Here is a 12,712-nt window from a genome sequence, read left to right on the forward strand (position 1 = left end):
CAGTTCGTGTGACTTGTTTTATCAAGGGAGAAAGGCTGTATTGGCTGAAAGGAAAGTTCTGTATCTATACGGGGATGGAGCGCAGACAGGAAAAAAAAAACAGAAAAAGTATAGATCATTTTTTACATTTTCTAAAGAAGATTTAAAAAGCCAAATTTATACTCACATTTAGTAAGCATATACAAGCATGGGTATAAACACACCAGACACCACTTACCACCTCCTCCTGAGGCTTCCTGGATCAGCAACCGTTATTTTAAGGTGCCTTGTACAGTCAGAAACCTTGCTCTCTTCAGAACTACTCCTTGTGCGGCATCTCAGCCCCTGTCGATCGATTTCCTTGGACGTCGCCGAAAGTTCAGGCATCACCGGAAGGCTGTCGCAATCTATCGGGAGTCAAGAAGTGTCCCTTCCTGATGCGTTTCGCTGAAGGACTCCACTTCAGCAGTGAATACATTGCCTAATCCGGCGGTGCGCAAAGTGGGGGGAGATTCGCTGCGGGCGGAGCGGGGTTTACAAAGGCCCCCGCATGCTTCCTGAATGCATTCAAATTAATGGCGGGGGAGCTGCGGGACATCTGTAAACCTTACTTACCTTGATTCAGACTCTCCTGATGACGCGTTGCCATGACAACGTGACATGACGCCAGAATCCCCTCACCTCCCCCACCTCTCTTCCCCCCTCACCTCTCTCACTCTTCTCCCCCCCCTCACCTCTCTTCCCCCCTCACCTTTCTCACTCTTCCTCCCCCCCTACCCCCCTTCACCTCTCTATTCTCCCCCTCACCTCTCTCCCGTCTCATTTGCTACTTTACTTCTTGTTCCTACACAGGTGTATCAGCGTCGTTCCGATTTATATATCTATACAAAAGTGTCTATTATTTAATGAAAAAGCCGACATTCAGCTTATAATAGTAATAATCCCCTCAGAACGGCATTACTGGCCAATAATGCCCTGGCTGGGTTAGAGTCCTTCGGCTTCGCCTCAGGCCTTCAACTCTTCCAGCCAGGGCATTATTGGCCAGTAATGCCGTTCTTCTGGGATGATTACTTAAATATTATATATACACTTACACTGGGTATATTTATTTAGCGCACGTTTTCACTTTCTATTCTTATAAGGATTCTGTATCTACAGATAGTCCTCGCTATTCAACATTTCACTTTACAACGAATGGCATGTCCAACGATTTACAATGCAACCCTAAGGGACGTTATCCGACGCCTGAATGCGTTATCCAACGCTCACCGCCGCTGATTAACATGGGACTCACTTTACAACGGTTTCACTATCCAACGCTACTTCCAGAACGGATTCCGTTGGATAACCGAGGACTGCCTGTAATGGAAATGACACCCATATAGTTGTGTGTACCATACAGCTGTGTGCATGTGTATAGATTGATTCGGTGACAAACACATGAAAAAGCTGGTGGCACAGAAAGCGTTATCATTTTAGTGAGATACATCAGAAGTGATGGGGACGACTTCTCTTAAGTCAATTTTCATCACCAGAACCTTTCTTTTTGGTTCACTGAAAGGTATCACCACCTGCAACAAAACCAACGTGTAAAAGTGACTCCAACCCAGCGAAAAATACTTCGAAGACAGAATAACATTCACCCAATGTGCCTTCCTGCTTGGCAATGAAAGGGTTAAGTGCACATTTCTTGCATGAGGATTATTTCGTGTCTCCCCCCCCCCACACCGTGACGTCACGGGCAGGCCCGCGCGCGCCAGAGCCATGGTAACCCGAACGTCCCCGCGTTTACCGGAAGTGGAAAGCTGGTGTGCGCCGCGCGCGTTCTCCCCCCCCCCCCACCCTCCCTCTCACGCCGCTTCCGGCGGGAGAAGGAGCTCGCCGCCCCTGACTGGACGCTCCGCCGGGATGTGCCCGTGAGCCGGAGCCGGTTTGCCCGCCTCCTTCATTGTTAAGATTTTTGTTTTTAGCTTCTATCCTTGCCTCGCGTGGGCCCCGTGGAAAAAGGGTGGGAGGCCCCGGCGTGTTGGCGGCAGGAGGAGCCCTGAGGATGCTCTGAGGGAGACCGGGGAGTCGCAGCCGGCGTCCGTCACCCGGGTAACGGCCATATCCCCCCGGTCTCTCCCAACAAGCGCTCGGTCCCTTTTTTTTCCCTTTCATTCCCTATCCCCCCCTCCCCCCCAAGTCCTCGATCTCACCCTCCGGTGTCCGTTACCGACCCATATCCTCGCCTCTTCCGGGGGGTGTGTGCGGCTTAAAGACATGGCTTCTTCGTCCGGCAACGATGACGACCTTACCATCCCCCGGGCTGCCATCAATAAGATGATCAAAGAAACTCTGCCCAATGTCAGGGTGGCCAACGACGCCCGGGAGCTGGTGGTGAACTGCTGCACCGAGTTCATCCACCTCATTTCTTCGGAGGCCAACGAGATCTGCAACAAGTCCGAGAAGAAGACCATCTCCCCCGAGCATGTCATACAGGGTGAGTGGGTGCAGCGGTGGGGGCTGGTGTACCACCCCCCTGGTAACATCATGACCATTCACTTAGACCAGGGGGTGCTCAACTCCAACCCCCCCCCCCCCCCCCAACATGTCAGGTTTTCAGGATACGAAGCTGGGACTGATTGAGCCACCTGTGCTAAATATGGGATATCCTGAAACACAGACCTGTTTGGGGTGGGGACTGGAATGAAGCACCCCTGACTTCTGCGTTGAGGGGTCGATGGAGCAGCCTTGCCTTCCAAACCACCGTATCATCTCAATGGAGCCTTCCCGGGGCAGAGAAGTAATGACATGAATGGTTTGTATGGTTGTAGACTAGAGCAGCGGTGCGCAAAGTGGGTGGCGGGAGAATCACTAGGGGGGCGCGGCGGTTGCAGAGGTCTCGCGCTCTTCCCCACGGCATTTAATTTAAATGCCGGGGGACGAGTGAGGCCTCTGTAACTATCTTACATGGTCTCTGCCCGGTTTTCGGCGACGCAGCGTCAAATATACATGTTAATGTATCTTCTTGGCAGATGCCGGTGTACTACAGGTATTGGTATAAAACAGTAGCTTGATGGAAATCCTGCTACTGTGCACATTCATCCAGGAGATGCACTCCGATGTTGCATTTTTAAAGAGACTGTTACATTTTCTTATTAAATACATTGCTTTCTAAGGAGCTAATTATAAGCAAACAATGACTTTAATTGGCGTATTCGTCTGATCATAGTGCGATAGATGATTTCGGGACCTCTACGTTTGTCAGTGAAAAAAATAAGTTTACTTTTTGCCTCTCTGGGGAGAACACAGATGGGAAGCTGCTGTTTTAAGTCCAGATTTCTGTATGGTGTTTAACACAATGTGCATCTTAATTATTGTTTAAAGTGTGTGTCTGTGCCGAGCACGCGCATTTTAAGTGAAACTTCTTTGTATTTTGTCACAGAAATTGTATTTGTGATGGTGATGGTTTTTAATTAAAAATCAAAACACAATTTCAGTGCCAAAACGAAAAAGAGTTTGACTAAGAACGTGTGTTTTAGCTATTTGTACTTCTATATAGTAACTGTGAATTCCCTGTGCCTCTGAGTGACTGTTGGTCGGTGTGTGTGACTGTTGGTCGGTGTGTGTGACTATTGGTCGGTGTGTGTCTTAGTTCAGCAGTGCGCAAACTGGGGGGCGCGGCGGTTGCAGAGGTCCTGCGTTCTTCCCAGAGGCATTCAAATGCCGGGGGGGGGGACCGCGCGAGGTCTCTGCAACCTCAACAAACCGGGATTCAGCCGGCTTCTTGTCACGTCACCATGACAACATGGCGTGAAATAACGCCGCAGGGTCATTTGATGTGAGCGTCGTCTTGGAAACGCGCGTCAAATGACGCCGCGGTGTCACGTGATGTGACATCACGTGACCCTCTGCGTCATTTGCCGCCAGGTCACTGGGAGGTGAGGGCACAAGTTCTGGAGCCGGCTCACAGGGGGGCGCAAAAAAACAAGTTTGCGCACCTCTGTCTTAGTTAGTGTGTGTGTTTCTCTGTTAGTCAGCGTGTGTGTCAGTCAGTGTCTTCCCTTCCCGACCGTCACTTCCCGCCGCGGCCGCCAGCAGTGGCGTCACTTGCGGCCGCCAGCAGTGGCGTCACTTGCGGCCGCCACCAGTGGCGTCACTTGCGGCCTCGGCCGCCAGCAGTGGCGTCACTTCCCGCCGAGGAATTTTGTTCCAACAGAATGGATTTTTACTATCAAACCTCTGTAGGTGCCAGCAAAGAAGTTTCACTTCAAAAATCCCTTATGGATAACATGATTATTCTGCAGAACCACAGCCATGGTGTTAGTGGGCAGCAAGGCATCATATTTCTACCACTAAAAAAAGACTGATTTTTCAAATTGGCAAAATGCGTTTACGTGCATACCAAAGGTGTAAAGTTGTATTCCCTCACACATTGGAGGTGAAAATTCTGTTATTTTTTTTGGTTTTTTTCCTGGCTGTGTGGTGAAAACACGATTTTTCCAGGAAGGTTTGTGTTTTGATTTGAAGATGATACCCATAGGAATACACTATACTGTACAGTGTTGTCTCTACATCAATCACGCTGCCCAAAACTGGGGAGGGAAATGTTAACGGTAACCCCTTTAGTGCTATTGGGTGAAGTAGGTCTGATCTGCATGAAATGGTGCTGAAATGTAGTCTTGGTGTGATGCTTGTTCCTGCTGTTCTCTAACCTAGAGTGATAACCATTGAAAGACTTGCAATTCTTACAGTACCTCCCTTTTGTGTATTTTGGAGTTGGAAGTGGGTAGTGGTCTCCAGGAATTATACCTTATTTTCTTTTGTAAGTACAACTGCATTTGTGACTGCTCCCCACAACATAGCCTAGTAAGTATACAGATGTAGTAGGCTTCATTGCCCCCTCTAGTGGGTTATGATGGTATATTCTGCATTCACTCCTATTGAGACTGATATTCTGCGTTATAATGGGATATGTTGTTACCTGAGGAACCATGTCACAAGCAGCGTTTGTAACTCAGAATACGTTTCCATTAGTATTCAATCACAATGTTGGCACAGTATATCCATGTATAACCCATCATATCGCACCAAAAGGAACAATGAAACTCCCTACATCTGTACCTCTTAAGTGATTGCCAGCGTGCATTCATATGAGACGAGCAAGAAATGTATGTGTGTATACACACACACAGACGCACGTTGTTTGGTTCCCACCATACTATCATTAAGGATTTGGAGGGTTATGTTCATCTCAAAATACTGTAGTGGGCATAACCCTACTAGATGCATTGTTTGATATTTAATGTTAAATCGCACGTCTAGTTGCTCATAATTTTCGAACACAATTGTTGGTAAAGAGTACTTTGAGATTGGCAGAAAGAGGGGGGACGACACCAAGGAACTGGGATGGTCCTGTATAAATCATTTTATCCCTAGGCAGCAAAATAATTACATCCTGAGAGAAATATTGAATCCTGAGAACCTAAAAACACAAGTACATGTCTATAAAAAGAAATTACCATAAGTCATGTTTTTATATTGGCATGGTTTGTTAAAATGTGGTGTGTGTGTCTTAAGATCAATCTCTTGAGCCCCAAAAGAGCCTGCCGCACATTGCAGAGTGATGGGTTTTGCCAGGCAGATCTTTTTGCACTGTAGGTAAGTGACATAAAGTGGTTGGTTTCTCGCTACGTTTCACAATCTTATTTTGGGAGCATTTCACTTAAACCCTGGAAAGTTCATGTTTTTTAGTCATCTTTAAGGTACCTGGCACAAAAGTCTTTATGCTAGAACAGGAATAGGAGGGTGGCAATATTGTAAGGTGACTTGTGGTATTTTTGACTTGCAAAATGTTTACGTGTAATACTTTATAACACCTACAATATGTGGCTTACAAGTAAGTTTCACTTTGAAAAAATTACACTTGGCTGCCAAAGTAACTACAATGAAATGATCACGTACTAGGGCCACATACATGAAAGCCCTTCACGATGCTGGATTTGCCGAACTGGCTGCCAGTTAAAGAGCCCTGTGCTAGAAAAATCCAATGATGGTAAATTGAGACTGTAAGAGGTATTACTTAAACATGTGCTGTGTACACATGTTGTACCTTTTGAAAGTCAAACATTCTCGGTAAATTTGAGAAATTACCTTCTGTTACTGCCAATTTGGAAATGGGTTTATTTTATTTTTTACAGAAGTGGGGAGAGGGGTGTCATCCGGAGCTGAACCTCAATATCTTTAGCCCTGAAACCTTGTCCCCACTTGTTTTGTAAAGCTAACTCCTGCGGTCATCGAAAAGGAAACTGCAGCGTCATCCATTAGACATTTCTGTTGGGATTTGGTGGCAGTTTTTGGTTCTCTGAACGTTTCCTTTAAGTCCAGCAACGAAAACAAGAAGTATCTCATGATCCAGCAACCCCCCCCCCCCAGCTAAAAAATAGCATGGGTTCTCTCCAGTTCGTCTAATTTAAATTAAAAAAATAGGTGGGATTGCTATGTTAAGTAATAAGAAAAGATGTTTATTTTTGTCAAATACGTCTGTATTGTCTGTGTACGACGTTTATTTTGTTCCTCCACTCAGCAGCAGAGAGATTTTATCAGATCCCCTTTGTTGCTCTTCCTGTGTTTGTTTTTAATAAGACACGCTAATTTTCTCTTGGTCTCAGCACATGTAGTAACGCAATGACTTAACAAGGATAACTGCTAGAACAAGTGGCGAGAATAAGCAGTACCAAAATCAGGTCTTCTCCTCACGCCAGCATACTGTGTGATCAGTCAGATTTTGCATGTATCCTACATTACAGGATTCTCCAGCAGACGGCCTGCAAAGGGCATTGGTGTGGTCCTTGGTCTGCCTGTCCATGCGAATTTCATATTTGTTGCTTAGGCAGCAATTTAAAGTCACTTGTAAGTTATGGTTATGTATTTGCTATAGATCAGGGGGCTCCAAGTTCAGTCCTTAAGGGTGGCCAACAGGCCAGTTTTTTCAGTCATAGCTAAAGAAGTTGTCTCAGTAGTAATGAAATGTTGAACACCGGGCCTTTTTGTAGCCCCTGAGGACTGAACTTGAACACCCATGGTATAGATGTTTTAAAAATGGTTGCAAAATATTTAAATTTATTTACATCTTTAAATCTATCAAAAATTGCATTACAATAAGCTTGTGTTCGTTGTACTTGTTTCTGATCTCGCCACTTTGGAGAACGAGTTGAAGAACTCTGCTATATCATATTGCAAAGTGTCTATGTATGATCCATGAAAATGTTCTGGAGCTAAAACTGCTTTTTTCCCCTCTGCTCCTAGCACTAGAAAGTTTGGGCTTTGGGTCCTATATCAGTGAAGTAAAAGACGTCTTGCAAGAATGCAAAACAGTAGCATTAAAAAGAAGAAAGGCGAGTTCCCGTCTAGAAAACCTCGGCATTCCTGAAGAAGAACTTCTAAGGCAACAACAAGAGCTATTTGCAAAAGTAAGCTTTTTCAATGGAAAATGTTCAGCATGGCTCACATCTGCAAACATATACTTTGAAATCCCGTTTGTGTTATTTCTCCATTCTAATCATCAGCTGTCCTATTAAGGATCACATTCAACTGACAGTGATATGTCAATGAGATTGATTGCAATTAAAACTAACCCACCTAGTGTTGATACTTGAAGTGTTTCCTGAACGTTTATTGTAGCTAGTTTTAAAACATTGCAGCCTGAAGTTTAGAATGGACTCAATTGTCCTTGTCCCTTTCAGATTTGGGTCCCCCTCCCCTCCATTCTTGGATCTTGTGTAGATTAAACAAACTGTTAAATGTGGTAGTGTTATACCTGCCTGATTTACGATAGACTTTAATAAAGAAATGTCTAGTGGGACTACACTTTTTAAAAACATTTTTCTTCACTTACATGCCTTTTTGATTTTAATGTCTCAAAGTGGGCCATACAGTGCTGACATCTCTTGTTTCTATCTCGTCTTATTCCGCACTTGTGCAGCAACTCAACCAGTGCCATAAAAGTGTGTGTACCCCCGAGAGATGGTAGTTTTAGATGCATTTGAGTTGTGTATAGTGTTTCAACTACTGTACTCCAGTGACTAGACTGGTATTCCGTATATATCCCATGAGTGAAACTGAATGCATTCAGTAGTTGTCATTGCAATTGGAGGGATTTAATTGACTTGCCAGCTTAATGGTGAGTGAAACCGTTTTTAAAATGTACTTAGTCTTATGAGAGAAAATATCTGATATAATTGCTCTTATGTTCCTCACTGGAAGTGCATTTTGAAATTAATTTAGTAATTACCTACTTTTTCTGAAACCGCAGAAACCGTTCCTGTCCATCCTGCTCCACCTGTTGATTTACAATGCAGCAGTAAGGATAGAGACAGGTTTTCACTAGTCCAAAATTACAGTTATTGGTAATCCATTTTCAAATGTTGCCACTCGGTGGGTTTTTTTTTTCCATTTGGAAACACTCCCCAAAAATGCACATTTCACTTTGTGTCTAAGACTTGAACTCTGTGAAAAACTTGTAGACTTTAAAGGTGCTATCCCATCAATACTTTTTTAATTTTTATTAAAGGGAATCTCCCCCTCTACCTACTCTTTATAAAATAAAAGTAGTGCTTTATGCCTATTTAACTGTAAAGTTACAGATCACCACTTCCAGGTCTGCCGAGGTAGAAAACACAGCAATTGGGAATAACCTGTCTTCTTTACAGGCAAGATGCCAGTCCCCATCTTTTTCTGTCGGTGGCTACTCTGGCACCCCAATGCCAAATGTACAGTAATATCATACAGCTTAGATCTTTTTAGTAGCAAACAATAAAGGTGAAACCCCTATCATGCAGAACTGTTTAATGTTACTCGCTTGGCCCCTAACTATCTTGGGGAAAGCATCATGTTAGTCACTTCACAGTTATTATATATAATTATACAGTACTGGGCCAAAGTTGTGACATTAACCCATTCAATGTCAGAGAATATTTATACATACAATAGACCGGATTAGAAGTCTATAGACTGTTTACTAGATATGAAGTGGTGAGCCGGGGCATGAATCATTTATCTTTGCCATTCACCCATTTACGACAGGTAAAGTATATTACTGAGCAAAAGGAAGACTCCAGTGGTTTGCCAGATGTAATTTGGAACGGGTGAAAAGAGCACCGTCAGTGCAGAGATTCGCCAGTGTGACTTCCATTTTCCCACTAAGACTTTGCTTTTGATGGGATTTCAGTGGTTTTGTATTTCAAATATTGGCATGGAATGTTTATATCTTGGCATTCCATTGTATTCCACTGCTACTTGTGTAGCTTGGAACCTTTTTTCGTCCTGTTACACTGGTATACTTTTAACTGATCTGTGTATTACTAAAGACACTGCTTTATTCTTTTTCAGGCCAGACAGCAGCAAGCAGAATTGGCCCAACAGGAGTGGCTGCAGATGCAGCAAGCTGCTCAGCAAGCACAACTTGCAGCTGCCTCTGCAAGCGCATCCAACCAGGCAGGCTCCTCTCAAGATGAGGAGGAGGATGATATTTGAATCTTTCCTGCTGAGTTTCTATCCACCTCCTATATGAATATTTTTCGCCTGCACAATGAAAACCATGAAAAATGCTTACCTGTAAAACATTTTATGCATCTTGGTGGACTGGTCATTGGTATACTAAGGATGTCTGTTAAGTCTCAGCTGTTGTATGCTATATCCATGTATAAAACAAAATGTACTTTTTGAACTGTTGACAATTTAAGGTTCAGTATCATATCAATAGAGAATTTTTAATGGTCTTTATGAAAATTTTTATATTAGCAATGAGTCATTTATTCAATAAGCAGTGTTAAACCAAACTACAACTTTATTAAGCATAATGAGATTTATACAGAAGCTGTACAAAAATAAATAAATTGCATTTTCCCTTTTAACGAAGCTAAAAAATAAATCTTGGGGATTTTTAATTTTTTTGAGGGTTGGGCAGGCATATGATCAAGTCGAGAAGAGAATTCAGTAAAGCGTGTGTTGAATACTCAATTTTAGGGGAGTATATATGGCAATAGGTGTACTCAGCTACCATACTTGCAAACAAAAGATTCTAAAGTTAGGGTTTGTAAAAATGTACATTAATCTTCATATTTGGGTGGGAGGGTCATTTTTTTTAGGATTTATATTGGCAACATAACTGCATATTTTTTTTTTTTTTTTTTAAACCCGTTTAAAAAGACTGATGTGAAATCCATTCAGTGTTAAGGAATTTTTCGCAGTGAAATCGTGTATCGTCTGGGGCAAAATTGTGATTTAAAAAAAGGAAGCATAGTTCTTTAAGAAACATTTGTGGGTGTGTAATTTAAAAATATATTAATTATATGGAGGCGTAAACATGTTAGGTTATTTTCTGTTCATATTACCATGCACATGGCACTGCAAGCAACTAGATATATGGCACGCTTTTTATTTATTTTCAGTGAAATTGCTTAATGGAGCATGGTTTACCAACATGGTTCTAGTTCAGGGGTGGACAACTCTAGTCCTCAATGGCCACCAACAGGTCAGGTTTTCAGGACATCTGAGCTTCAGCACCAGGTGGCTTAATCGGATGCTCAGTTGAAGATTGAGCCATCTGTGCTGAAGCAGGGATATCCTGAAACCTGATCTGTTGGTGGCCCTTGAGGACTGGAGTTGGCCACCCCTGTTCTAGTTCATTATAAAAGAATCTAACACACCTAACCTACACCATGATTTTACAATGAGTGAGGGGAAGAGGGGGTCTCTGTGTTTAAATCATGCACAATGTCAGACAATATAATGTGCTACTCCACTATATCTTTTTAGCATTGATTTATGGGTAGGCCACCCATTCCCCCTATATGGTGTGTTAGTTCGTGTGGTTAGTAGTTAATAGTAGATTCACAATAGTGGTTAAAGAGAGAATTTATCTAGGCTTTCTTACAACTTAAACAGGTCAGAGCAAGCCAAATGCCTGCTCACCTTACTGTGAATACTTAAAAACTGCTTCAACCAGTGTTCGTTATTACTTTGGATAAAATATGTAAGAGCCTGACCTGGAACCAACTCTTCCTGACCTCTTCATATTTTTAAGAAAAGCCGCAGTCCGTTATGGCTTAAGTTTCTCATCCCAGTGTTCAAAGTATAAACTAGTCTAAAGCCACGGGGAAAATGTGTGAATCAACTATTCCCTGGTCTTTGTTCCTGTAGAAAAAAAAAAAAAAACATCCTTGTTGCTTTATCAACCGAAGTAATAGTAGTGTAGCAAATCAGCTTTATAGCTTGTGAAGTGACAGCCAAACATTTTTCAAAAAGAAATCTCATGGATAATCGGCCACAACCCACTGTTTTTATTATTATTCCTACATAGAAGGGCATGGGTTTTCACTTTGAGGATTGACTGACGTCTGCGAAATAGGTGGAGGAGCCTTTAATGGAAACACTGTCCACTTTACCTGTTTTTAGTAATATCATTTTTTTTTTTTTCCCTTTCACAATGTTGGCTCTTAACAGCGTTTGCGTTGGATAGAGCCTCACTATAACAATAATACTGGGATGTTTCCTTCAAAATACCTTGCAAAGCCTCGGAACGAGTGTCGTGTATTCTAAAGCTGTTGCTTAACGTTACATGCTTTCCCAATTAGCTCACCTGACTATCCTGAAACAAGGGTATTTTTAAAGTTGTTGTTTTGGACACCGCATGTTAGAAAGCAGAGTCCATGCTAGGACGTCATCAAAGCATGTTATTCTAAATGTTGCCCTGGAACAAATACTTGATTGATTACTGCGGCTGTATAATTTATCTGCACCCAAACGATAAACCTTTTTAGAACTGGCCTTTTTAACAAGGTAACGTTTGCAAAGATTATACCGTAATATTGAGACTGTCACATTTGAGAAACGTGTGTTCACAAGACAACATGCAAATTTGCTATATTGAGTTCCCCCCACTCCCCACGAATGCTGCATGTAAATTGATTATCAAGATCTGACCGAAGGTGTGTAATTTGTTTTTGTGAAGGTTACATTACTGTAGTCAAATCTAGTGTAGCCAGAGTCACTTCTACCTGCAGTTCTGACATTTTTCTAATACTCCCCTATATTTTCTATTTGAAAAGGCAGCCCTTTTCTTTTTAGAAAATCACAAGAGGACATGATTATTTTCACTAACATGGTTTTCAGATGCAGTGTTCGGGTTAACATTACTGCATCAAGTATGTATATTATTGTGTTGATTGGATCCCTGTGAAATTTTCCTTTGGAACTTCTTGTGCTTTTTTCATATGCTGTATTCTTCAAGCAATAAAATGTTTGTGTTTTATAAAGGCATTTTCTATTTAATATAGGATAACGTATATGTATGATTTTAAGCTGTAGTATGATCTGCTGACATTACCTGTCTTCATGTTAAAGATGGACGCTCTGGATCTCTTAAGTACTTTGTAACAGTCTCCGTCAAAATAGAGTTCTGCTTTCTAAAAAAAATATTGTATGTCTAGGAATGATTTGTGTGACTCCTTGATAGATGTGAACATCTTTAGACACTCCCACCTAGACAGGCCAGGTGAGATTCAACAGGTAACAAAATAACTTTTCATAAATGCCCCCCCCCCTCCCCCGAATCTGCGTCTTGACCTACATCATATGCTAACAGAAGTCCTGCCAAAAGTAAACCCACCAGCCATTTCCTTTTGCACATGTCAATCTGGCCAGTCAGGTTCTGTGCACTGTTGGCCGACTTGGTCTATCTTCTGTTGTA

The 12,712-nt window shown here is 42.5% G+C and overlaps 1 protein-coding gene across 1 annotated transcript; it reads left to right on the plus strand.

Annotated features, from left to right (window-relative positions):
* The first annotated feature begins 1,805 nt into the window (after positions 1–1,805).
* On the plus strand, positions 1,806–12,278 carry DR1 (down-regulator of transcription 1). The gene is made up of 3 exons (XM_075616430.1): positions 1,806–2,461; positions 7,270–7,433; positions 9,352–12,278. Exons 1-3 carry the CDS (start codon positions 2,242–2,244, stop codon positions 9,493–9,495), a joined length of 528 nt encoding a protein of 175 aa, XP_075472545.1. The 5' UTR covers positions 1,806–2,241; the 3' UTR covers positions 9,496–12,278.
* The last annotated feature ends 434 nt before the right edge of the window (positions 12,279–12,712 follow it).

Source organism: Ascaphus truei, chromosome 10 (assembly GCF_040206685.1).
Source record: "Ascaphus truei isolate aAscTru1 chromosome 10, aAscTru1.hap1, whole genome shotgun sequence".
Taxonomy (NCBI): domain Eukaryota; kingdom Metazoa; phylum Chordata; class Amphibia; order Anura; family Ascaphidae; genus Ascaphus; species Ascaphus truei.